At 45.6% G+C, this 27462-nt stretch overlaps 2 protein-coding genes across 3 annotated transcripts; both read left to right on the forward strand.

The window, feature by feature from the left end:
- Positions 1-1146: 1146 nt before the first annotated feature.
- LOC311488947 (cytolytic toxin-alpha-like) lies at positions 1147-6445 on the forward strand (the record flags this gene model as incomplete). The annotated part of the gene is made up of 3 exons (XM_084545816.1): positions 1147-1398; positions 2823-4429; positions 5984-6445. The coding sequence occupies exons 1-3, from the start codon at positions 1299-1301 to the stop codon at positions 6443-6445; spliced, it is 2169 nt and encodes a 722-aa protein (XP_084401942.1). The 5' UTR covers positions 1147-1298.
- Positions 6446-21101: 14656 nt separating this feature from the next.
- LOC311489006 (uncharacterized protein) lies at positions 21102-27426 on the forward strand. Of its 2 annotated transcripts, XM_084545899.1 has the most exons (3): positions 21102-21188; positions 22106-22275; positions 22590-27426. In XM_084545899.1, the coding sequence occupies exons 2-3, from the start codon at positions 22176-22178 to the stop codon at positions 26267-26269; spliced, it is 3780 nt and encodes a 1259-aa protein (XP_084402025.1). In that variant the 5' UTR covers positions 21102-21188; positions 22106-22175; the 3' UTR covers positions 26270-27426. The 2 variants fall into 2 exon arrangements, with proteins under 2 accessions (XP_084402025.1, XP_084402026.1); XM_084545900.1 differs by lacking the exon at positions 21102-21188 and having other exon boundaries at positions 21996-22275.
- The last annotated feature ends 36 nt before the right edge of the window (positions 27427-27462 follow it).

The following is a 27462-nucleotide window of genomic DNA, read 5'->3' on the forward strand; positions in this document are numbered from 1 at the left end:
TGCTGCAGCATTTACACAAACATTTAGGGAACATGTATGAACTGATTCCTCCTGACTCACTATTCATTTACTGGGACGTAGCAAAGCTTAGTCCAACGTTAGCTACTGTACACAGGCCAGTGTAGTCACCTTTTGTATCTTCACCTTCCTAAACAGAGAGGCTTCCTCATGAGTTCTCCTCATGTCAAATGTGCATTAGAGATTAAACCACCAACAACTGCAGCATCAGTGTGAAGCAGTGACTGAATATAATTCTCCAAGTCATGCTGATGATGAGCAAGTCAAGTTTATTTCTAAAGGTGCTTTGTTGTTTTTAGGAGTTTTGGAGACCGTGACTGAATCAAGAGCAGCATTTTGAAATCTCAACATCTGTTGGATCCTAAACCAGACGACAAAGAACAACCAGCAGAGGTTTGTCATAATTTATGTTCTTATCTGAATCACTCAAATCATTTCATTAGACTGGAAACCTACAGACATCAGGGACATGTTTATTCTTGTAATGCTCACTGTGACAGAAACAGAACTTGAATATATCATTAGAGAAGTCAACTACCAGCTGTTAATATTATGAAAATGATGAAGAATTGTTCTGCTTGGTTGGTTTCTTATTTAAGGACAAAACACTGAGTAATAACACAGAGCTGTGTACTTTCATGGTGTCTGGAACTGAGGTTATGATCTTTTGATTCCTGATTTTTCTCTACACACAGATTCAGACCAGAAAGAAGTTCACAAAGAGCCAAGACTCATCATGAGGATGGAAGATCTTCTCTGACCATGAAAGTTTGTCTTCTCATTAGAAATTACTCTCATGGGACCAACTGACTGGACCTTTAATATTGTTGGTGGAATTCTTAACTATACCACAATGACTTCTGTAATTTCAAAACCATATGATAGTATGTCAGAGAAGCTGGAGGTCAGTAAAGGTTTTGCTACTGCTGTTAAAGAAAAACGCACCCTGATGAAATATGAGAAAGGTCTGAGTCTTTATTGTTGATATTTCTGTTTTTAACTGAATTCCCAGCAGCAAGTGTCTTTCCTATTTATTTATTTATTGCAGTAATCCTCTCATATGAATAGAGTCTCATGCTCAAGACAGGACCCAGATACTTTTCATGTTTTCTTCAAATCGTGGTTAAACCTAAACCAGAAAACCAGTTTTTCTCTTGTAATTGTTATGGGCCTATCTATACTAACTATTCCTTCTGCATTGCTTCCACAGACAAATGAACAGATGTTGAATATCAGTTGAGTCTCAGACCTGATATCATCTGTGTTCACCAGACCAACAGATGGACCTTGAAGCCAACAGAATGATAGAGGCGGCGGCACTGGGCCGGCCATTCAGCCTCGGGATGCTTTATGACTGCCGCAGAGACTCACTCATCCCTGGTAATCTCACCTCTGATTCACTGTTTGAAAATATAAACCATGAAACCATTCTTTAAAACAACCCAAAAATTTAGTTTCCACTCATATCCATTTCCTTCGTGGTGATACATTTCCATTTCGGTGTTAATAAAGGATTATCTTATCTTTTCTTAATAGTTAGCCAGTTAAACAATGAAATAGTGCACCACTGACAAGACTGTATCTTCTTAATCACATATCACACATGGACATATGAACAAAATGTAATCATTTGTAGCTCAGATGTCTGAAACTCCCAAGGAAACTTTTAACTGAGATGTACAAGTGATCCAGGCCCTGCTAGAGGACAAGTCAAGCTGGTCACAAGGACAGAGCTGTGCAAAGATGTGAAAATATGTATAATACACACATTTTCTAAGCTTAATGAACTCAGGACCTAATCAACAGCATGGAAAACATTCATTAGTTAAAAAATAAATATATAATATCCAATTTTAGACGCTAGTTGGACTGACAACAGAAACCATCTTCATAAATAAATGACAGCAGCATACCATAATCTCTCAACTGGGCTCCCGATGCTTTGACCTCTTCTTCTCTGTGGTGTTAATGTGTCAGAGAATCACTACATTACCCATCAGTCTAGTGTCAATTCACCTTGATGGTGTCCACATTGATTTAGTATTAACTTCATTATTTAACACAAACCTGAACATTCTGTCTGTGAAATGATGGGCCCACAGTATATTCACATTTATTTGTGGCTTATTTGTATCTTGGAGTCATTTTAAATGCATCTGTAGAGGTCAACTATTTGACAGATGACTGATCTCCTGTACTCCACCACTGAGGTGGGGTGATCTGAAATATAACTGCACCCGTCCTCCTTCCCTCACTACGTCTGTGTCTAAGATCTTTGGTCCAGGAAGCAGTAGCTGCCTACTCATGAGAAAGTTGTGCCCACTTCAGCCCTAAAAGTGAAATACCAAACTGACTTGATGAGGTGTGGAGAGCAATAGAAAAACAGATCAACCTAACGTAACAAATGTTCGCCCCTAATATACCGCCCATGTTGCCCATGCCTAAATATGCCTCTGGAGCTGTGAAGTTCAGCGGTTACTGTAGGTGTCACATGGAAAAACTGTGTTTTGTTCTTTTTGTCTGAGGGGTATTAGACAAAAAACAACAGAAAATACAACTTCATCAGCTGGTTAGTTCTGTAAAGTAAAAAATACGTTTTATGAAGTGTTTAGCGACATGGCCCACATTGGAAAACAGTAACTGTAGATTTGAATACATGCTGACCTGAGCAAAGGAATACATTTACTGTGGAATGACAAATTTAGATACAGGTACATTTGTCTGAGGAATTTAATTTTGTGTCTGAGAACTATTAAATACTTACTGGTAATAACAGGTAACTTAACCTTTATGTGATTTGGCAGGAATGACTCTGTGGGACCAGAATGACCTGGAGAAAGATACAAGGGAACGACCCAGCCCTAACAGTGACTTTGAGATTGTTGCATCTGAGTCAATTGAGGATAAATTATCAGCACTAAATGTTGAAGCATCTCTGAAAGCAAGCTTCTTTAGTGGTTTGGTACAAGTTGGAGGATCGGCCAAATACCTGAATGATCAGAAGACCTCTAAAAAACAGGCCAGAGTGACACTGAAGTGCGAAACTACCACAAAGTTCCAGGAACTGTCAATGAATCATCTTGGAAGATGCAATGTGAAACATCCATACATTTTTGAACAAGGTTTAGCAACTCATGTAGTCACAGGTATTCTTTATGGGGCACAAGCCTTCTTTGTGTTTGACCGTGAGGTGTCTGAAGAAGAAAATCATCAAGACATTCAGGACAGCTTGAAAGTGATGATCAACAAGATACCCACCATGTCTATAAAGGGTGATGGTTCCCTGAAGATGGAAGATAAGGACAAAGCTAATGTTGAGAAATTCTCCTGCAAATTTCTTGGAGACTTTTCTCTATCAAAAAATCCAGTGTCCTTCAAGGGTGCAGTGGAGGTCTACCAAAGCCTGCCAAAACTACTGGGAGCCAATGGAGAAAATGCTGTATCAGTGAAGGTGTGGCTGTTGCCACTGACAATTTTAAGTTCTTCTGCTGCAAAACTGGTCCGTCAGATAAGTATCGGATTTGTTCAAGAAGTAGAGAAACTCCTAGAAGACTTCAGTGAGCTGGAAATGAAGTGCAATGATGCACTGAGTACCACCATTGCACAGCAGTTCCCACAAGTCTGTAAAAAGATTAAAGGTTTTAAAAAAATGTGCTGTGAGTTCAAGCTGGAATTCCAACAAACTTTGTCAAAGAAGCTTCCATCAATCCGAGGAGGAGGAGAAGAGGAGTCTGAGCTGGCAGACGTGCTGAAGAAGAAACATGCTTCACCTTTTAACATTGAAGCCCTGAATGAGTGGATGGACTGTAAAGAGACAGAAATCAGTACCTTAAAATCTTTCACCAACAAGATGAAAAACACCAAGATCGTTCCTTCTAGAAGTGCTCTACAGGAGGAACTTTTTGGTGCAGAACATGCTGTGTGTTTTGTCTTCACTTCCCTGGGAAGTCCTGAACCGTACCTCTCAGCTTTATCAAACTACTTAAAGGGATCAAACCAACCAGACGCGTCTCAACAACCACACATTTATGACATAGAGAAGGAGCAATGGTTCCTTTCAAAGGAAGCAGCAGATGAAATGAGGATGAAGGTAAAGCTCTTCAGTGATTTTGCAGAGGCCAACAAGGAGAACAAGAACGTGAAGTTCCTGACAGTGGGTTTAACCAACGAGAGACAGAAAGGTTCAAGCATCTACCTTTATAAAGAAGGTTTTCCTGTCAGTGAGAACTTTGAGCCGCCTTCAAAGCCTGAAACTGTGACAGCAGGAGACATCAACCACAACAGTGTGACCCTGAAGATTTCTCCTCCCAGATATGGAGCAGAGAACATCACCTCCTACTCTGCTGAGTTCTGCGTCTGTGGAGAAGATGAATGGCAACAGAAGAGCCAATCAAGAGCTGAAGAAGTCACAGTGAGTGATCTGAAGCCAAACACAGAGTATGTGTTCAGATGTAGAGCAGTGACCTCAGCAGGAGTCGGGCCAGCCAGTGTTGTCAGTGATTTCATTAAAACGTTACCTTACATCAGTGATTGTGGTGTAGCTGGAAGAAGCAACAAAAGCATCATCTATCATCCAGAGAAGACAAAGACCAGTAAAAGTCTTGCTGATGCTGTTAAAGAAAAAAGCACCCTGATGAAATCTGAGAAAGGGCCTCTCTCTGTTTATAAGATTCCCCTGAAAGAACAACAGTCCAATGTAGATGGTTGCAGATGCTTCAGTTTTGGGAAAGATCTCACAAAACAAAGCCGTACCATAATGGTTCTTGGAGCAACTGGTGCTGGGAAATCAACTCTCATCAATGGGATGATCAATTACATTCTAGATGTGAAATGGGATGACTCATTTCGTTTTAAGTTTTTTCAGGAGGGTCTGTCAAGATCACAGGCTCACAGCCAGACCTCTGAAGTCACTGTGTACAACATCAACCACCAGGAGGGGTTTAACATCCCCTACTCTCTGACCATTGTGGACACTCCAGGCTTTGGAGATACCAGAGGAATAGAAAGAGACAGAGAGATCACAGATCAGATACGTAATCTATTCTCTTCTGAACATGGTGTCAGTGAAATTGATGCAGTGTGTGTTGTAGCTCAGGCTTCTTTAGCACAACTCACACCAACACAGAAATATGTCTTTGACTCAGTGCTCTCAATCTTTGGCAAAGATGTGGCAGAAAACATCAGAGTTCTGGTGACATTTGCAGACGGTCAACAGCCTCCAGTTCTAGAGGCAATCAATGCTGCAGGTGTCCCATGTCCTAAAACAAAAGACGGACTGCCACTTCACTTCAAATTCAATAATTCAGCGTTGTTTGCAGACAACAGATCTGCAGCTGACAGAGAGAGTGGAGATGATGAAGATGGAGGATTTGATCAGATGTTTTGGGACATGGGGACAAAAAGCATGAAGAAGTTTTTTGCAGCTTTGAATCAAGTAGAAACTAAAAGTTTGACACTGACAAAGGACGTCCTCAAAGAAAGACAGCAGCTCGAAATTACAGTCGAAAATTTGCAGGTGAATGTTAAAGCTGGTTTAGCCAAGCTTGAGGAAATAAAAGAGACAAATGAAAAACTTAAAGAGTTTGAGGCAGAGATCAACAGAAATGAGAACTTTGAGTTTGAAGTGAGTGTCATGAAGCCTTTTAAAGAGGACATTTCTGGTTCTGGAAACTTCATCACCAACTGTCAGCAATGTCATTTCACCTGTCACTACCCTTGTAAAATACCAGATGATAAAGGTAAAGTACGCTGTTATGCAATGGGATCAGATGGATACTGTAAAAAGTGTCCAGGCAAATGTTACTGGAACGTGCACTGTAATCAGAAGTACAGATGGGTGTATAAAGAAGTTAAAGAAAAACACACTGTGAAAGAACTGAAGGAAAAGTATCTTGGAGCCACAGAAGCTAAGAAACCTGTTCAGGCATTGATTGATAAACTGAAGGCTGAATATGATCGTGTCCAGGCTGAGGTGATGACTCTGATAGAGACATCTGCTAGGTGTCTGAACAGACTGAAAGAGATAGCTCTGAAGCCAAATCCTCTCTCCACTCCAGAGAACATTGACATGCTGATTGAAGGAGAGAAAGCTGAGGTCAAACCAGGCTGGAAGGAACGAGTTCAGTTTCTGATGAGCATGAAAAAAAAAGCAGAGTTCATGGCTAAAGTAGAGAAAGGAGAGAATCCTCTTAGTTCTCAACAGTGTAATCAAGATCAAACAACGAACAAGGTGAACCAAGACAAACATGACACTGAGACTAAAACCAACAGAGACCAAGACAAGAATGATAACTGCAGTGACATTGACGGAGACCAAGACGAGGACGAGACTGACGGAGACCAAGACGAGGACGAGACTGACGAAGACCAAGATGAGGACGAGACTGATGGAGACCAAGACGAGGAAGAGACTGATTCCAGAGACTGAGCTCAGTTCTGATTTTGTTCAAGATGTTACTGGGGTTTTATTCAAATAGTTAATAACATGATGTTCTGTGTCTTTTTTAAAACACCTCTCCTGTGGAGAGCTGTTTTCAAGACGTTTTCAAGACGTTTTTTTCATGCTGCTGCTGCTGATGATGGTGATGATGATGACGATGATGATGATGATGATGCTACAGCTCTCATAGTTCTGCTCTTCTCTGCTCCTCTGGACTCTTCTTGTGTTAGTTAATACACTTTAAGTAGGTAGATGATGACTAACATGGTAGCCACACCATAGTAGTGATTTCTAGAGTTTTTAGTTTGTAGTATAAGTTTAATCATGGCTGTGTTTTAGAGATGTAGTGATGTTTTGTTTTTCTTTGTGACTGACAGTTTTCTCTCTGACAAACATAGAAGTAGGAAGACATTTTATTATGTCAGTTACTAAGTGGCTTTAATACAGAGATGTCAGAGTTTGCTTTTCTGGTTATGCTGACGTCATTTCTATTTGAACATCATGAAGAGAGTAAGTCATGACTACTGACAGAAATTCTACTGGTGTGAACTAAATCAAATGAGATTAACTCATGTTTAATAAACTGGCTTCAAGCAAACTCTGAGAAATAAAGGTTTTATTTCTTCCTTTCATTTTGTCTCTTGTCTTCTTGTTTTAGAGGGAAAATTGAAATTGTGAAGCTTCTTTGGAAATACTCTAGTTAAGACTGTCATGTAGGTGTTAAGAGAGCATGTTGCTGTAAAATATGAGAGTTAACAATTAATGGACAAAGAGACACAAAGACTGAAAATATTCTGGAGACGACCAAAGAAATACTGTTAAAAATCAACATCCTAATAACTAAAGGTTTAAAGTATCTTTCAGTGTGTAGCCTGTGAATATGAAGCAATAAATAAACTGGTCATCATGAATGAATCAACAGATGTCTTATGTTAAATAAATCCAGAGTCATTGTTTCTTCAGAGCTGCAAACAGAGAAACAAGTCTGTATAGTGAGCACTAGGACACCAAGCTAACATTAACGTCACTGGATGTATTCCCTGCTGAACTTGGAATGTTGTTGCAGAAACTCAACCCTGCAAACCTGAAAGTGAAAGAATGTCATTACATATTCCACACCCAAATAACTCAGTTCAAGTTCAAGGTTCATTTTCACTGTGTTGTACCAGTCATTAGGAACACAAGTACAAAAACAGAGTAACTAATGTTGAAGTAATTGATAATGGATGAGTTGTTAGTGTTTTTTACTTCTCAGAGTTAATCAGCAATGGCTCATAAAGGTAGTGATTGACTTACAGATAATTATGAACTAATTGTTAAAATTCACTAATATACTTTCTCTCAGCTGGTTCTCTAGTACCTAAAACACTAGATGTTTAATGCTGAAGACATCAGTGATTAGGCGGCACAGTGGGGAGGTGGTTAGCACTGATGCCTCACAGCAAGAAGGTCACCGGTTCGAATCCATGGGCCGGCTGGCCTTTCTGTGTGGAGTTTGCATGATCTGTTTCGACCTCACTCTGACCGTCACTACGGTCTAAAAAGGAATGATCACCTTCGTTCTGCCTATCACCGAGACCATATGTCAAAATAGTCATGTCCATGACCTCCGGAAGCGGAACGGCTTGTGCTATAAATAGCAGAGAATGCTTCCGGTTCAGCCTCTTTTCCCTTCTCGCCTCAGAGACCTGTTGGTAAGAGCCGGCTCAAGGTAAGAGCTTGTTGATTCGATCCACTTAACGTAATTCGTTACCTGCGTGGTATGGGTGCATTTTTGCCCCCGAGGATTGGAGTGGATAGCGTGTGTCATAAGCTAAGCTAACTTTTGTTTGCAGCTTAGGTTTATTCTGTTACATTTGCGCTAGATCCAAATTGTTTTGTGATTGATTATACAGTGCCTTTACGGCTGTTCGCAGCCGTGGGCTTCGTGCGAGCCCACTAGGTGCATTCGTGCGCTGGTGCGGGCCACCTCCGTGGATCTGTGGCACCCTAGACCGCTGTTCGCAGTCGGTGGGGCTAGTGTGCGCCTGCTAGGTGCATTCGTGCGCTGGTGCGGGCCACCGTAATACCTTGGTGGACAAGTCGAGGAGGGCTCCAGGCCTCAGCGCCACCTAGGCTTCTTGGGCCTGTGATGGCTTCCCACTACTGCAGGATCTGCAGCGCCTCCATGAGTGCCAGTGATGGGCACAGAGAATGCCCCATGTGTCTTGGGGCTGCACACATCCTGGAGGACGTCGACAACCCCTGCAGCGCTGCCTGTGACCTCTCCAGGGGTGAAAGACAACACCGGGCCGCCCTGATACGCGGCCGCGAGGGCCGGAGAGAGAGGCGACATTCCCCTGTCGAGCCACCCCCCTCCTGTGAGCATGGCCGTAAGCGGAGTCACAAGCGGGGCCGGCAACGTGGGTCCCCCCACAGGCCGTCCCATAGAGCGGCACACAGTCCGGCTGAGCGTCCGGTGGCACCTGCTGTGACCGAGGAGGGTAGCGCGGAGTCGCTCCAGATCCTCTCGGTTCTCCAGGCTCTGGCACAGAAGATGGACAGACTGGTAGATCGCCAGGGCTCTTCTACAGACACCTTGCCACCTGGCCAGGAGGGTGCCCCCTCATCCAGGCCTGAGAGCCATGGTGAGGAGGAGGAAAGGGGCGATGCAGATGTGCTATCCCTCTACGCTTCCCAATCAGAGGCAGACCACACAGGAGGCGGGGACGACCTCATGGGAGATCTGCAGACAGGCTCTGCAGTGCCAGCTGACGGCTCCATGGGGGCTGAAGAGGTCCCCGTCAGCTCCCTGATGTCACGGGTGCTGAGCGCTGCCAACATCCTGGGCCTTGAGGCACCTACACCTGCTCCGGCTCCCATGGGGGGTATCTGGGAGGGCATCCCGTGTGCTACCCCACCACCCCCTGTGCCGGTCCCGCCTGACTACACGGCAATGCTGAGGTCATCTTGGGGTAAGATGACGCAGCGCCCGCAGTTCAATGCAGGCTGCCGCCAGCTAGCAACAGCTACTTACCCCATGGAGACTGGACTCGGAGACATGCCACCGGTCGAGCCATCAATGGCCGCACTGACGTCTCTGGGCCTTACCGGTGTGTCACCCAACCCACGCTGCCCCCGTAAGGAGTGCGCTAAGACAGACCGCCTGGCCACTCGTACCTTTAATGCAGCAGCACGAGCAGCCCGGATGGGGAACGCTCTGGCCATTACTCTGGCGTCGCTTCGCAGGACGCTGAGTCGGGACGACCACGACGCCAGGGCCCTGCTGGATGCAGCTCTGTCATCCCACGCCCAGCTGACACGAGATGTGGGAGACGCTATGGGTTCCGCGGTGTTGTGCCGCAGACAGGTTTGGCTGGCACAGACCTCCTTGCCAGAAAACATCAAGCAGGAGCTGCTGAATCTACCGGTAGCCCCGGGGCATGTTTTCCACCCCGGATCCCAGGATGTGCTCGACCGCGCTGAGCGTGCTGCAGTGTCGAGGGACGCTGTCCAACGGGTCTGCCGGCAGCCTGCCTCCACGGCCAGCAGGACGCCTGTAGGCAGATATAGGCAGCGGCTGCCGACCCGGCCTCCGTCGAGGGGAAACATCCCACAGGCCTCTGGTGACCGGCGATTTCGTCCGCCCGACCAGAGATCAGCCCCACTCTCCCGCTCCAGAGGTAGAGGTGGTCGACAGCGGGGCACAGGCAGGGGTGCGGGCCGCGGTAGCGGTCACGCATAGCGATCTGGGGGCGCCCGTCGATTGTCCTTCCCAACTGTCACGGACCTCCTGGGAAAGGATTGTCCCAGACCCTTGGGTCGTGGCCACGGTGGCTCGTGGCTACCGCTTGCAATTTCGACGGCGGCCCCCTCCATTTTCAGGGGTCAACGTAACGTCTGTACAAGACCCGGTTTTAATGTCCGTACTTGCAAAAGAGGTTCAAGAGTTGCTTCTGGGGCCATCTCAGAAGTGCCGCCCAGCGCACAGCTCGCTGGGTTCTACAGCAAGTATTTTATAGTTCCCAAGAAGGACGGCGGTCTTCGGCCCATTCTCGACCTCAGGCCCTTGAATCGGTTTGTCAAGGTGCTGCCCTTCAAGATGGTCCACACAAGGGTGGTGATGCAGTCCATCCGGCAGGGGGAGTGGTTCACATCCTTGGACTTAAAGGACGCCTATTTCCACGTCCCGATTTGCCCAGAACACAGGCCCTTCCTTCGCTTTGCCTTCCAGGGCAGGGCGTTCCAGTTCCAGGTCCTCCCTTTCGGCCTTTCACTCTCCCCCAGGGTTTTTACTCGCGTGGTGTCAGCCGCTTTGTCCCCCCTCCAGGCTCGCGGTCTGAAGATACTACCGTATTTGGACGACTGGCTCATTTGCGCCCCCTCCCGACAGCAGGTTGTACGCGACACGGACACAGTTCTGGCTCACATTCAATTCTTGGGCTTTACGGTCAACCACAAGAAGAGCAACCTACAACCCCGCCAACAGGCGGAATTCCTCGGTGTCCTCCTCGACTCAGTCGGCATGACCGCGTCTCTCACTCCACGGAGAGCGGACAGCTTGCTCGGCATGCTGGGTCATTTCCGCATGGGCGGTCTCGTGACCGCTCACAGAGTCCAGAAGCTGCTGGGTTTGATGTCTGCAGCGGCAGCAGTAGTTCCTCTTGGCCTGCAGTGCTGGTTCAACGCCTTCCGTCTTCACCCGAAGAGCGACAGGCTGGTGAGGCTGCGTGTGTCCCGGGCTTGCATCCGAGCCCTGCGCCCTTGGAGGGACCGGGAGTTCCTGCTCCGAGGTGTCCCACTGGGGGGCCTTCCACACAGGAGACGGGTCATTTCGACGGACGTGTCCCTGACAGGCTGGGGAGCTGTCTGGGAAGGACGGACCGTGAGGGGCATGTGGCAACCCCCGTGGACGTTGGAGCACATAAACGTCCTCGAACTGAAGGCCATCCACCTTGCCTTGCGGAGATTCCTGCCGGTGTTGCAACACCAACACGTTCTCGTGAGGACGGACAGTACTGTGGCAATGTACTATGTTAATCACCAAGGGGGAACAAGGTCCCAGCGGTGCCTCCAGGTGGCGGAGAGGTTACTGACTTGGGCTTGGCCGCGGCTGTCTTCGCTGAGGGCAGTGCACATCCCGAGCGAGGAGAACAGGGCAGCCGACATTCTCTCCAGGACGGGGCCACTCCCTGGAGAATGGAGATTGAGCGTGGAGGTCGTCAGCCAGATCTGGATGCGGTACGGGGTCGCACAGGTGGACCTCTTTGCATCGGCAGAGACGACGCACTGCCCGGAGTGGTACTCTCTCACAGGGCAGGGGGGCAGCTTGGGCCTGGATGCTCTGTCACAAGAATGGCCGACAGGCTTGTTGTATGCTTTTCCTCCACTCCCGCTCATAGCGCAGGTTCTCCGGAGGATCCAGGAGAGCCACCACTCAGTCCTGCTGGTGGCTCCACGTTGGCCAGCGAGGCCTTGGTTCCCGGACCTGCTCCAGCTGCTGCAGGGTCATCCATGGCAGTTGCCGGGCAGAGCAGATCTTCTGTCACAGGCAGACGGACGGATCTGGCATCCGAACCCAGGGGCCCTCCGTTTGTGGGTCTGGCCCCTGCAGGGCCCGTTGCTGAGCAGTTAGACGTGTCTGTTCGGGACACGCTGGATAACGCCAGGGCTCCATCCACTAGAGCTTGCTACGCACTCCGGTGGAGGATCTTTTCAGTTTGGTGTGCCAACATAGGCCTCGAGCCAGCAGCTTGCCCTGTGCCACACGTGTTGCGTTTCTTGCAGTCCGAATTGGATCAGGGCAAGGCGGCCAGTACCGTGAAGGTCTATGCTTCAGCCATTTCAGCTTTTCACCAGGGTGTGGACAGTCGTCCCCTTGGTAGGCATCCCTTGGTTTGCCAGTTCTTGAAGGGAGCCCGCCGGTTGCGTCCAGGTCGCACCTTGCGGGCACCGGGCTGGGATCTGCCCACAGTTTTAACGTCACTCACTGAAGGCCCGTATGAGCCTATTTTAGGCGCAGATTTGCGTTCCTTGTCGCTTAAGACTGCTTTTCTCTTGGCACTCTGTTCTGCGAAACGTGTCAGTGAGCTGTGTGCTCTCTCCGTTAGCGAAGACTGCCTTAGGTGGCAGGCAGGAGGTGCTAGCGTGTCGCTTTGGCCAAATCCAGCTTTCCTGCCAAAGGTTCTTCATCCACAGTCCCTTAACCAGGTTCTGGAGGTGACTCAATTCCAGCCTTCTTCCACCTCACAGGCGGAGCAAGACAAGTTGCTGACCCTGTGCCCGGTCAGGGCCTTGAGGGCCTATCTGGCCCGTACACAGTCTTTGAGGAAAGCACACTCTCAGCTTTTCATCTGCTATGGGGCAGCAAAGCAGGGGCTTCCGCTCTCCAAGCAGAGTCTCTCGCATTGGCTAGTGGAGGTCATTTCCCATGCTTACAGAGCGCAGGGAATACCGGCTCCCTCAGGTACGAGGGCTCACTCTACTAGAAGTGTAGCCACGTCTTGGGCTGCCCTTAGGAGTGTAGCAGCAGACGACATCTGTGCAGCGGCTTCATGGTCGACGCCATGCACTTTTACCCGTTTTTACAGGGTGGATGTAACTCGCCCACTTCCAGTCGGTGACGCCGCCCTCATGTCCGTGACCGAGCGAGGTTTTATCAGTTGATTCTGGGTTCCTCGCGACCCTTTTGGTATGTGTCATCCCTTTTTAGACCGTAGTGACGGTCAGAGTGAGGTCGAAACAGATCGTAGGTTACGAACAAGCCGTTCCGCTTCCGGAGGTCATGGACATGACTATTTTGACATATGGTCTCGGTGATAGGCAGAACGAAGGTGATCATTCCTTTTTAGACCGTAGTGACGGTCATCCCTCGGTCTCACTGATCCATGGTTACATTCGTAACCTACGTTCTCCTTGTGTCTGCGTGGTTCTCTCTGGGTACTCCGGCTTCCTCCCACCATCCAAAGACATGCTTATTAGGTTAATTGGTGATTCTAAATTGGCCGTGTGAATGGTTGTCTGTCTCTGTGTGTGGCCCTGCGATGGACTGGCGACCTGTCCAGGGTGTACCCCTGCCTCTCGCCCGATGACAACTGGGATAGGCTCCAGCAGACCCCCGTGACCCCCTTAACAGGACTAAACGGGTATAGAAGATGAATGACATCAGTGATTAATGCAGTGAGACTGAGGCAAAGTCCAACAAGAAGTATTCATTAGCATCACACCAAGCATCATGAGACAGACCAGCAGTTACCTGCTTTTTATAGCCTTCTATGTGTCATTAGAGAGTAAATACTCATATTAAACACAGATTACTAAAACTAAATCAGCAGCACACCATCACAGCTCCTCTTCCATTCTTCATTGTGGTACCCCACATACAGATACTCTCACAAAGACAAAAATCTATCCTCCAGACCAAAGTCCAGTTTTCCTCTGGTCTGGGCCTATCTATACTATATCAGGTACAGACCAGGTGGACACAATGGAGGAGTCAGGGATCAGGCAAGCTCAGAGGTCATTTTATTCAGAAGTAGGGTCAAAACCAGGAAGTCAGGATACAGGCTAAGGTACAATGATCCAGCATGCGAAATACTTAGGTAAAAATGACAGGCTAAGGTCACAACTAGTAATTACTTCGAAGAAACTGGCTTGAGCGCTTCAGGTAAACCTATAAGATGATCTGACACAGAAGGAGTGGGGAACACAGCTTAAATACACGAGGGAGATGGAGACAACGAGGCACAGGTGAAACACATGAGGGCGGGGAAAGCAATCAGACAGAACTAGACAGGAAGACAGACTTCATAAGACTCACACTACAAAATAAAATAGGAAGTGACAAAAAGGACAGAAAACTGAACTAAAAAAAATAACAAACACTACGTGGTCCTGACATACTAACTATTCCATCTGCATTGCTTCCACTGAAATGTCTGACCACGGACGCAGAGGGACGGGCAAAGGTTGGAGGACACCAGCTGGTAGAGCTGTAGACGACTTCTGTTGAGCACAAACTGTACATGCAGAAACGAATTCTATGACATCCTTCCCCATTTTGGGCCACCAAAATCTTTCAGCCAGTCTAAAAAGTGTGCGTCCAACTCCTCGGTGGCCAGACAACTGAGAACAGTGTCCCCACTGAATTTCCTCACTCAGGAGACTGGGGACAACAAACAGCCTGTTGGGAGGCAATGATGCAGGTCTGGGAATAGTCTGGTTGGCTTCAATCACCTTGGATTCAATGCTCCAGGTGAAGCCCCCCAGTACCCTTTCTGAGGGTACGATGGGGGAGTGTCTTTCCTCTGGCTCCTCAGGAGAAAACATCCGCGACAAGGCATCCGGCTTTTTGTTCTTCGAGCCTGGTCTGTAAGACAGGACATAATCAAACCTTGAGAAGAACATAGCCCACCTGGCTTGACGAGGATTTAACCTTTTGGCGCTCTTAATGTACTGCAGATTCTTGTGGTCAGTCCAGATGAGAACTGGGTGAACTGCCCCCTCCAGCCAGTGCCTCCACTCCTCCAGCACCACCTTGACAGCCAGCAGCTCCTGATCCCCCACCGCATAATTTCTTTCTGCTGAAGTAAGCTTGCGAGAAAAGGCACAGGGGTGAACCTTTCCATCCTTACCCGACCTCTGAGACAGGACCGCCCCGATGCATCAACTTCAACTATAAATTGTTGGCCCAAGCTCGGCAGGGTGAGAACGGGAGCTGCAGCGAAGGATTCCTTCAGGCGCTGGAAGGCTGCATCTGTGGGGGGAGACCACTGGAAAAGAGTCTTGGAAGAGGTTAGTGCATGAAGGGGGGCAGTCACAGAACTAAAACCCCTTAATGAACTTCCTATAGAAGTTGGCAAAACCTAGGAAGCGTTGCAGTTCTTTTCTGGAGGTTGGAGTGGGCCAGATCAGCACCGAATGAACTTTTGAAGGGTCCATTTCCATCTTTCCTTCAGAAATCAGTGGAAATGTGCTCATCCATACTCTGAGAAAATATCAGGATATCATCCAAGTACACAAAGACCTTTTTATTCAACAGGTGACGGAGGACATCATTTAACAAAGACTGAAAAACGGCTGGAGCATTTGTAAGACCAAAAGGCATAACAAGATAGTCGTAATGTCCAATGGGAGTATTGAAAGTCGTTTTCCACTCATCTGCTTCTCCAAAATGCTTAGCACCTAGTCAGAATCCGAGATCTAATTTGGTGTAGACCTTAGAACCCTGAAGGATGTCAAATGCATAGGAGATGAGTGGAAGAGGGTACCTGTTCTTTACTGTTATGTTGTTCATTTGAGTATAGTCAATGCATGGTCTTAACGTTTTGTCTTTTTTCTCAACAAAGAAGAATCTGGCTCCATCAGGGGAGGAGGACGGGCGAATGAGTCCAGCTTGTACAGAAGTTTTGATGTATTCTTCCATGGCAAGACGTTCGGGTGCAGACAGGGAGTACAGGCGGCCCTTAGGGATGGGGGCCCCCGGCAAGAGATCTATGGCACAGTCACTGTCCCTGTGAGGAGGAAAAGAAGTAGCCTTGCAAGAGCCTTAGCTGCCTCTCTGCCTGGGGTGGCAGAATGGAAGATTTGCTTAAAGGTCTCAAGAAATATGGGTAGAGAATTACATACCACGGGACGTCTGTTCCATTCTGAGGTGGCCCAGGCCTTGGCTCCCCGACAGATAAGATATTATGTAGGCTATCTTGGCTCTGTCTGATGGAAATGCCTAGGCCTGGAACTCGAAGTGGAGCTCACACTGAGTTATGAACGGCCGACAGTCACCAGAATCACCCGAGAAATGCTCCGGGCTGGAAAGTCTTATGGAGCGGGGTTCTTGGAAATCAGGCTGTTGTGGAACGGAGACTGGAGCGGAGACTGGAGGAGCTGGAGCGTCCACAGCAGTGGATTCTGATGAGATGTCCAGTCTCTGAAGCCGATTGATGATGTGGGACAGCTGCGCCGAGACCGAGACACTCTAAGCTTCAGCACGTGAGGTGGCTTCTGAAAGTTCATAACGGATCTGTGCAATCTGTTGGTCTTGCTGATAAAGCTTATCTCCTTGCGCCTTCAGCGCGGTGTGGAGGTGCTCTGACTCCAATGCATCCATAGTTTTTGGTCAGATCGTACTAATTGTACTGATCGTACAAATGAACAGATGTTGAATATCAGCTGAGTCTCAGACCTGATATCATCTGCGTTCACCAGACCAACAGATGGACCTTGAAACCAACAGAATGATAGAGGCGGCAGCACTGGGCCGGCCATTCAGCCTCGGGATGCTTTATGACTGCCGCAGAGACTCACTCATCCCTGGTAATCTCACCTCTGCATTCACTGTTTGAAACTATAAACCATGAAACCATTCTTTAAAGATTTAGTTTAGTGTTTTGTCTCGTCCTGTCTTGTCTCAAACTTTGGGAACCTCTCTCCACATTCCTCTCAAGATTTAAAATCATGGAATTGGTCAACTGGTCTCTCAACGCAATTGACAGAATCTTCTCGACGAGAAGCTCGGGTTCGGGGGAACCTGTCTGCCCTGACGGAACGTTTGCCGCTGGATACATGATGGACTCCTGGGAGAAGTGGAGGGTCGTGTGCCTGGCGACTCTTTCCGTAGAGGACATCGAGGATCTTTACATATTCGGAACCATGATAACTCCTCCTAACTGATTGGATTAGGCATTGCCCTGGTGTATCGGAAAAAATTCAGAAGACAGTGTTAGCAGTCCAAAGCCCCATGAAGCTGCCCGACATGACTGATGGAGTGAGCAGAGCTGTTAGCGCTCAGACTGTGGGTATAAACCGCAACATGGAAAACATCTTGGAGAAGCTTTCGGCTTTGCAAAGGCGAATGAATGGATTTGAAGACCAGAATGAACAAATAATAATAATAATAATAATAATAATAATAAATCTTATTTAGAAAAGCGCCTTTCAAGGTACCCAAGGACACTGTACAAATTAGGTATAGGCAAGGAAGGACATAACATAAGGTGAACATGGATACAAGGATACACGGTACATAGAATGGCAAGACGCAGAGGAACATAAAACATAAAACACCCTCAGAGACACACAATAGTACACTGAGCACAAGGTGAAGACCAATTGTAGAGAAAAAAAAGACAGATAAAAAACAGGGAAAATAAAATAAGATAAAAGAGGCAGTACACGTAGAGATCAGGGGGCTGACAGGTAAGCTAAGCTAAAAAGATGTGTTTTTAATTGACTTTTAAAAGTGGACATACATGCACTTTGGCGCATCACAAGCGGCAGGGCATTCCACAGTTTAAGACCTGCCACACTGAAGGCCCTGTCACCCATGGAGCGAAGTCGCGTTGTGGGGACTGCTAACAGGCATGTGTCTGTAGAGCGGAGGGTGCGGGATTGCAAGTATGGGGTAAGGAGATCCGATAGGTAAAATGGGGCCAGATTGTGTAGGGATTTATAGACTAAGAGAAGGATTTTGTATTGAATGCGGTAGTGAACAGGAAGCCAATGCAGGTGCTGGAGGATGGGAGTAATGTGATCCCAGGACCTGGTGCGGGTGAGTAGCCTTGCAGCAGAATTTTGGACATACTGCAGCCTGTTTAGGGTTTTAGCCGGGATGCCGTACAGTAGAGCATTGCAGTAGTCAAGCCTAGATGTGATGAAGGCATGTATGAGAGTTTCTGCTGCAGATGCGTTGAGGGAGGGTCGGAGTTTGGAGATGCTTTTGAGGTGGAAGAAAGACACCCTGGTGATATTTTTGATATGTGACTCAAATGAGAGAGTAGGGTCAAGGATTACGCCCAGATTCCTAACTTCAGCAGAGGTTGTAGTGAAATAGCCGGGGATAGATAGCTGCAGATGTTCAAGTTTTTTTACAGTGTTAGGGGTGGAAATGAGAATAGCTTCTGTCTTATCTTGATTGAGTTTGAGGAAATTTTGAGTCATCCAGTTGTTAATGGTATTTAGACAGCTGACCAGATTGGATAATGATAGTATGTGAGCGGGCTTGGTGTGAATGTAAATCTGGGTGTCATCTGCATAACAGTGAAAGTTGAGCCCATGATGTTGTATTATGTGGCCCAGGGGAAGGATGTAGATTAAGAACAGCAGGGGGCCAAGGACAGAGCCCTGGGGGACACCATGTGAGAGGGGTGAATTTGGAGATCTGAAATTCCCAGTTGAGACAAACTGTTCTCTGTCAGTGAGGTATGACTTAAACCAGGACAGTGGAACACCAGTGACACCAAGCAAGGTCTCTAACCGAGTGAGTAGGAGGTTGTGGCAAACAGTGTCAAATGCAGCTGTGAGGTCAAGGAGAATGAGAATGCTGACATGGTCTGAGTTAGCAGCTAATAGCAGGTCATTGACAACCTTAACCAGGGCAGTCTCAGTACTGTGCATGGCCCTGAAACCAGACTGAAACTTTTCCCAGAGGACATGGCATGTGAGGTACTGTTGGAGCTGGCTGGCAACTGTGCGCTCCAGGAGCTTTGCAATAAACGGGAGGTTAGAAATGGGCCGATAGTTCTTATAATCCTCTGCGGCTGCCCCAGGCTTTTTCAAAACAGGAGTGATGGCTGCTGTTTTGTGAGGCAGAGGAACAGAGCCCAGAGAGAGGGAGGAGTTTATTATTTGTGCCAAGAGAGGGCAGAGGGCAGGTAGGCAGGCCCTGACCAATGGGGTGGGCATTGGGTCAAGAAGGCAGGTGGTAGGTCTAGACTTATTGACAAGGTAAAAGACAACCTGTTCATTAACAGGTGAAAAGGTAGAGAAGGATCTGTTGAGTGTTGCACAGAGGGAGGGGGGGACATCATCATGGATGGTCTTGGTAGTCTGGAGCTGTTTGTAGATCAAGCTAATTTTGCTATGGAACAATTCAAGGAATTCACAACAGAGTTTAGTGGATGGGGTAAGTGGGGAAGGTTTGGCAGGCTGGGTTAGCTTATTAATAGTAGAGAAGAGGGCTCTTGGGTTGTTTTGGCCTCTGTCAATGATGGTGGTGTAATACATGGTCTTGGCCTGATTGAGAGCCTCCTTGTAGGTAGAGACATGATCACTGTACGCCAGGGCATGGACAGTTAGGCCAGTCTTCCGACTAAGTCGCTCTAGCTGACGTCCAGCCGCCTTCATTTTACGGAGCTCAGGTGTGAACCATGGGGCAGAGTGAGTGAAGGAGACTAGGCGTGTCTTCAGGGGTGCAAGGAGATTGAGAGAGTCAGCAAGATGTATGTTGTACAGCAGGACCAAGTCATCAAGAATAGCTACTGAGAACAAAACAAACAAACAGAGACACCGGGGAGTAGCGGCAGCCAGAAGTGACATGTCACGTGATTCGAAAACTGCGGCAAAAAATAGAGTAAGCCGTGTCTATTGAAATGCGACTACTCGCCCTAATCCAAACAATCATAATCTAATCTGCATTCCACCCCCTGAGCAGCACCGGCCTTGGCCAAGGCCGCTGCTGGAACAACCCCCCAGGAGATCGCTGCAGTGAGACGCTCTGTCCTATCCCTCTCCCTTCCTTCACTGACACCTGTTGATTGTTGACTCCGTCTGGGACCTGATCAGGGACGTCTCCATGGCAACCTGCTGTGTTATCGCGATGACATCCTGCGAACTGAGGCACTGATTGGCAGGCTAGACGAAGCGACTCTCCAGGCTTATGTACACACACGCACCCACGGACACTTACACACATGCACATATGCAATAACACCTTCCTACCCCCCAATCCCACGCCTTCGCCGCTTTAAAGGATTATCCAGCAATGTAATTTCACCTGCCACTACCCTTGTTACATACCAGATGATAGAAATAAAGGCTGTGCTGCAATGGAAGATGGATACTGTAAACAGTGTCCAGGCAAAAGTAACTGGAATGTACATTTTAATCTGAATTGATAAACTGAAGGCTGAATATGATTTAAATAAACCAATAAAATAAAATAAATAAAATATGAAGCAATAAATAAACTGGTCATCATGAATGAATCAACAGATGTCTTATGTTAAATAAATCCAGAGTCATTGTTTCTTCAGAGCTGCAAACAGAGAAACAAGTCTGTATAGTGAGCACTAGGACACCAAGCTAACATTAACGTCACTGGATGTATTTCCTGCTGAACTTGGAATGTTGTTGCAGAAACTCAACCCTGCAAACCTGAAAGTGAAAGAATGTCATTACATATTCCACACCCAAATAACTCAGTTCAAGTTCAAGGTTCATTTTCACTGTGTTGTACCAGTCATTAGGAACACAAGTACAAAAACAGAGTAACTAATGTTGAAGTAATTGATAATGGATGAGTTGTTAGTGTTTTTTACTTCTCAGAGTTAATCAGCAATGGCTCATTAAGGTAGTGATTGACTTACAGATAATTATGAACTAACTGTTAAAATTCACTAATATACTTTCTCTCAGCTGGTTCTCTAGTACCTAAAATGATGTGGTATATAGTTTTGGATTATGAGTTATTTGATTAATTAGTTATTTAACCAATAAATGTTAATTGTTTCAAACAGACCTACAGTTTATTGACGTACTCTCCGTCTTGTTTAGGTTGAATGACTTTAACAAGTGAAACCAATCCCCAGAAACCAAACCTGAAAAGTGAGTTCTACAAGTTTTTGTTTTCTAGAAGCCATTTAAACCGTCTCAGTACTCAGTTGTGCTGCCTCCTGTTAAAGAGTAAAGATGTTGGTGCAACAGAGGAATATAATGAAGAAAATGACAAGACTCCACCAGAACATTACACATTTCTACCGTAAGTACTAACTGTTTTAGTCAGTTTGCTGTTTGTTGAAGAAGCAGACCATTAGACTGCAGTTTGATTCATAGTAACAGCAACTGGTGACCTGGTGATACTGTATAATCTAGCCTGTATGCAACATAACTTCTCTTTTAAGCAGGTGTAGAAACATCACATGAATCATACATGGTATGATAATTTTATTAAAAAAAAATAAAATAAAAATTAAATGAGGAAATACAAATGTTTGGATTCTCATGGCTCCATTTTAATTAGAAAGACATGCTAAAAGTTTTAATGCTATAAAGATGTGTTCTCAAATGTGGTTGACACTGAAATAAATCACATATTGCATTTATTGTTGGAAAGATTTGCTATTTTGCCAGGATGTGATTATTATTATTATTATTATTATTATTATTATTATTGTATATTGTGTTACTCTGTTAAATGTTCTGAGTTGGTCATGAGACAGACCAGCACCAAAAAGAGAGTAAATACTCATATTGAACACAGATTACTAAGGCTAAATCAGCAGCACACCATCACAGCTCCTGTTCCATTCTTCATTGTGGTATCCCACATACAGATACTCTCACCGTCTTTGTATCTCACAAAGACAAAAATGTATCTTCCAGACCAAAGTCCAGATTTCCTCTGGCCTAATGTCCACTCGTTGTGTCTTGGTCTAAGTCTTTATTGTTGATATTTCTGTCTTTAAATGAATTCCCAGCAGCAAGTGTCTTTCCTATTTATTTATTAATTACAGTAATCCTCTTATATGAATAGAGTCTCATGCTCAAAGACAGGACCCAGATACTTTTCATGTTGTCTTCAAATCGTGGTTAAACCAGAACCAGAAAACCAGTTGTTCTCTTGTTATTGTTATGGGCCTATCTATACTAACTATTCCTTCTGCATTGCTTCCACAGACAAATGAACAGATGTTGAATATCAGTTGAGTCTCAGACCTGATATCATCTGTGTTCACCAGACCAACAGATGGACCTTGAAGCCAACAGAATGATAGAGGCGGCGGCACTGGGCCGGCCATTTGGCCTCGGGATGCTTTACGACTGCTGCAGAGACTCACTCATCCCTGGTAATCTCACCTCTGATTCACTGTTTGAAACTATAAACCATGAAACCATTCTTTTAAACAACCAAAAGATTTAGTTTCCACTCATATTAGTTTCCTTCTTGGTGATGAATAAAAGATGATCCTACTTCATCTTAATAGTTAGCCAGTTAAACAATGAAATTGTGCACCATTCATAAGAGCAGAGGAATACATTTAGTGTGGAATGACGAATTTAGATACAGATACATTTGTCTGAGGATTTTCATTTTGTGTCTGAGAACTATCAAAGACTTACTGGTAATAACAGGTAATTTAACCTTCATGTGATTTGGCAGGAATGACTCTGTGGGACCAGAATGACCTGGAGAAAGATGCAAGGGAACGACCCAGCCCTAACAGTGACTTTGAGATAGTTGCATCTGAGTCAATTGAGGGTAAATTATCAGCACTAAATGTTGAAGCGTCTCTGAAAGCAAGCTTCTTAAGTGGTTTGGTACAAGTTGGAGGATCGGCCAAATACCTGAATGATCAGAAGACCTCTAAAAAACAGGCCAGAGTGACGCTGAAGTACAAAACTACCACAAAGTTCCAGGAACTGTCAATGAATCATCTTGGAAGAGGCAATGTGAAACATCCATACGTTTTTGAACAAGGCTTAGCAACTCATGTAGTCACAGGTATTCTTTATGGGGCACAAGCCTTCTTTGTGTTTGACCGTGAGGTGTCTGAAGAAGAAAATCATCAAGACATTCAGGGCAACTTGAAAGTGATGATCAACAAGATATCCACCATTTCTATAGAGGGTAAAGGTTCCCTGAAGATGGAAGATAAGGACAAAGCTAGTGTTGAGAAATTCTCGTGCAAATTTCTTGGAGACTTTTCTCTACCAAAAAATCCAGTGTCCTTCAAGGATGCAGTGGAGGTCTACCAAAGCCTGCCAAAACTACTGGGAGCCAACGGAGAAAATGCTGTACCAATGAAGGTCTGGCTGTTGCCACTGACAATTTTAGATTCTTCTGCTGCAAAACTGGTCCGTCAGATAAGTATCAGATTAGTTCAAGTAGTACAGAGAGTCCTGGAGGACTTCATCGAGCTGGAAATCAGGTACAATGATGCACTGAGTACCACCACTGCACAGCAGTTCCCACAAGTCTGTAAAAAGATTAAAGGTTTTAAAGAAATGTGCTGTGAGTTCAAGCTGGAATTCCAACAAACTTTGTCAAAGAAGCTTCCATCAATCCGAGGAGGAGGAGAAGAGGAGTCTGAGCTGGCAGATGTGCTGAAGAAGAAACATGCTTCACCTTTTAACATTGAAGCCCTGAATGAGTGGATGGACTGTAAAGAAAGAGAAATCAGCACCTTAAAATTTTTCACCAACAAGATGAAAAACACCAAGATCGTTCCTTCTAAAAGTGGTCTACAGGAGGAACTGTTTGGTTCAGAACATGCTGTGTGTTTTGTCTTCACCTCCCTGGGAAGTCCTGAACCGTACCTCTCAGCTTTATCAAACTACTTAAAGGGATCAAACCAACCAGACGCATCTCAACAACCACACATTTATGACATAGAGAAGGAACAATGGTTCCTTTCAAAGGAAGCAGCAGATGAAATGAGGATGAAGGTAAAGCTCTTCAGTGATTTTGCAGAGGCCAACGAGGAGAACAAGAACGTGAAGTTCCTGACAGTGGGTTTAACCAACGAGAGACAGAAAGGTTCAAGCATCTACCTTTATACAGAAGGCTTTCCTGTCAGTGAGAACTTTGAGCCACCTTCAAAGCCTGAAACTGTGACAGCAGGAGACATCAACCACAACAGTGTGACCCTGAAGATTTCTCCTCCCAGATATGGAGCAGAGAACATCACCTCCTACTCTGTTGAGTTCTGTGTCTGTGGAGAAGATGAATGGCAACAGAAGAGCCAATCAGTAGCTGAAGAAGTCACAGTGAGTGATCTGAAGCCAAACACAGAGTATGTGTTCAGATGTAGAGCAGTGACCTCAGCAGGAGTCGGACCAGCCAGTGTAGTCAGTGATTTCATTAAAACGTTACCTTGCAGCCCTCCTGGAAAACCTCAGGTTGAACCAACCTCCTCTGAGATATCAGTTAGCTGGGAGAGACCTGCTGAGCTTGGACAGGATGTCCAGATACTGAGCTACATTGTGGAGTACGCAGAAACAGATAACAGTTTAAAAGAGGAAGATGTGCAGTGGCAGCAAACAATTTCAAGAGGTGAAAAGGCGATCATTTCAGGGCTTCAGTCAGAGACAGAATATACAGTCAGGGTCAGATGTGATTGTGGTGTAGCTGGTAGGAGCAAGGAAAGCATCACTGTAAGTGTCTGGACAACAAAGTGTGAAGTTGCAGCAGGAGCCAGGCCAGCCAGCGTAGTCAGTGGTTTCATTAAAACGTTACCTTACATCAGTGATAGTGGTGTAGCTGGCAGAAGCAACAAAAGCATCATCAGAGGGTCTCTCTCTGTTTATAAGATTCCCCTGAAAGAACAACGAACCAATATATATGGTTGCAGACACTTCAGTTTTGGGAAAGATCTCCCAAAACAAAGCCGTACCATAATGGTTCTTGGAGCAGCTGGTGCTGGGAAGTCAACTCTCATCAATGGGATGATCAATTACATTCTAGGTGTTAAATGGGAGGACTCTTTTCGGTTTAAGTTAGTTGAGGATCAGTCAAGATCACAGGCTCACAGCCAGACCTCTGAAGTCACTGTGTACAACATCAACCACCAGGAGGGGTTTAACATCCCCTACTCTCTGACCATTGTGGACACTCCAGGCTTTGGAGATACCAGAGGAATAGAAAGAGACAGAGAGATCACAGAGCAGCTACGTAATCTATTCTCTGCTCAGCTCGGTATCAGTGAAATTGATGCAGTGTGTGTTGTAGCTCAGGCTTCTTTAGCACAACTCACACCAACACAGAAATATGTCTTTGACTCAGTGCTCTCAATCTTTGGCAAAGATGTGGCAGAAAACATCAGAGTTCTGGTGACATTTGCAGACGGTCAACAGCCTCCAGTTCTAGAGGCAATCAATGCTGCAGGTGTCCCATGTCCTAAAACAAATAAGGGACAGCCACTTCACTTCAAATTCAATAATTCAGCGTTGTTTACAGACAACAGATCTGCAGCTGACAGAGAGAGTGGTGATGATGAAGATGATGAAGATGGAGGATTTGATCAGATGTTTTGGGACATGGGGATAAAAAGCATGAAGAAGTTTTTTGCTGCTTTGAATAAAGTAGAAACTAAAAGTTTGACACTGACAAAGGACGTCCTCAAAGAAAGAAAGCAGCTCGAGATTACAGTTGAAGATTTGCAGGTGAATGTTAAAGTTGGTTTAGCCAAGCTTGAGGAAATAAAAGAGACAAATGAAATACTTAAAGTGTTTGAGGCAGAAATCAACAGAAATGAGAACTTTCAGTCTGAAGTGACTGTCATGAAGCCTTGTCAAGAGGACATTTATGGTTTTGGAAACTTCACCAACAACTGCCAGCAATGTCATTTCACCTGTCACTACCCTTGTTGGGAAGTAAATGATAAAGATAAAGTATGCTGCCCTGCAATGGGACCAGATGGATACTGTAAACGCTGTCCAGGCAAATGTTACTGGAATGTACATTCTAATCAGAGGTACAGATGGGTGTATAAAGAAGTTAAAGAAAAACGAACTGTGAAAGAACTGAAGGAAAAGTATCTCGAAGCCATAGAAACTAAGAAACCTGTTCAGGCATTGATTGATAAACTGAAGGCTGAATATGATCATGTCCAGGCTGAGGTGGTGATTCTGATAAAGACATCTACTAGGTGTCTGAACAGACTGAAAGAGATAGCTCTGAAGCCAAATCCTCTCTCCATTCCTGAGTACATTGACATGCTGATTGAAGGAGAGAAAGCTGAGGCCAAACCAGGCTGGAAGGAACGAGTTCAGTCTCTGATGAGGATGAAAGAAAGAGCAGAGTTCATGGCTAAAGTAGAGAAAGGAGAGAAACTTCTATAGAGTCCACACACTGACCCCAGCATTGGAATCAAGGCCAGATAAAGAACTAGGTCAACCAAGACAAAGACTGAGACCAGGACCAGAATGATCTCTACAGAGACATCAGAAACCTGGTCAATGAAGAGACTGATACCAACCAGGACTAAAACTAGATCAACAGTAACACAGACCAAGACCATTCAGAGACTGATTCCAAAGACTGAGCCCAGTCCAGATTTAGTTCAAGGTGAGACTGAGGATGTGGTCAAATAGTCCAATAGATTATGACCTGCGTCTTTTACAAACCACCTTTAATTCATAAAGACTTCGGAAATGTTAGCCATGGTGCTGAGAGATGATGATGATGATGATGATGACTCTTGTGTTGGTAGATGATGACTAACATGGTAGCCACACCATCGTAGTGATTTCTAGAGTTTTTAGTTTGTAGTATAAGTTTAATCATGACTGTGTTTTGGAGATTAAATCAATTTTAAATGTACTTTCTATGAGTTTTGCTTTGTCTTTGTTTTTTTCTGATTTACAACAAAGTGTGTTCTTATAAAACAGAGGGTTGAATACTTTGTGTAATTACAAGTTTCTATTTTATAGTATCAACTGTCTGTCACGTTTGCCGATATAATTCGGACACAAGTCTCAAACACAAACCCAAAGCCACTTGTAGTTGTGATAAAACCAGTTTATTGAGGAAACAAAAGCAGGCTGGTCAGAAGCAGGTTGTGAGGTTTTCTGGTGAGAACAGGGGAAGAGGTGCAGGGAAGAAGGCTGGCAGACTGGTGGAGCTGGTGAGGATCCCAAGGAGATGACAAAAGAACTGATGAGTGGATTGGTCCGGGAGCTGAAGACGAAGAGACAAGAAATGAGTATACGACGCTAGGTGCGTTAGCAGGTGGCTCCAGCTCCACCCAGCTCCAGACCAACCTCAAGAGAGAGACAGGCAGAACAAATCCACAGAAACATAGATCCTGACACTGTCTTCTATGTGAAACTTCCTTCTGTGATTGTCTAAAATTATTTCTATTTGAATCATGACTGTTGACAGAAATTCTACTGGTGTGATCTGAATCAAATGTGATTGACCTGTGGTTTAATTTAGCAGCTTCAACTGAACTTTGAGAAATGAATCAAATGAATAAAAGTTGTATTTTTTCCTTTCATTGTGTCTCTTGTCTTGTTGTGTAAAACTGTGAAGC

This window comes from Chelon labrosus (genome assembly GCF_963514085.1).
Source record: "Chelon labrosus genome assembly, chromosome: 6".
Lineage (NCBI taxonomy): Eukaryota > Metazoa > Chordata > Actinopteri > Mugiliformes > Mugilidae > Chelon > Chelon labrosus.

What these genes read in the sequence shown, in the direction of transcription:
- LOC311489006 (XM_084545899.1), top strand. Translation starts at nt 22,176, where the DNA reads ATGGACCTTGAAGCCAACAGAATGATAGAGGCGGCGGCACTGGGCCGG. An exon ending in CAGAGACTCACTCATCCCTG is followed by an intron (nt 22,276 to 22,589) that starts GTAATCTCACCT and finishes GTGATTTGGCAG; the next exon opens with GAATGACTCTGTGGGACCAG.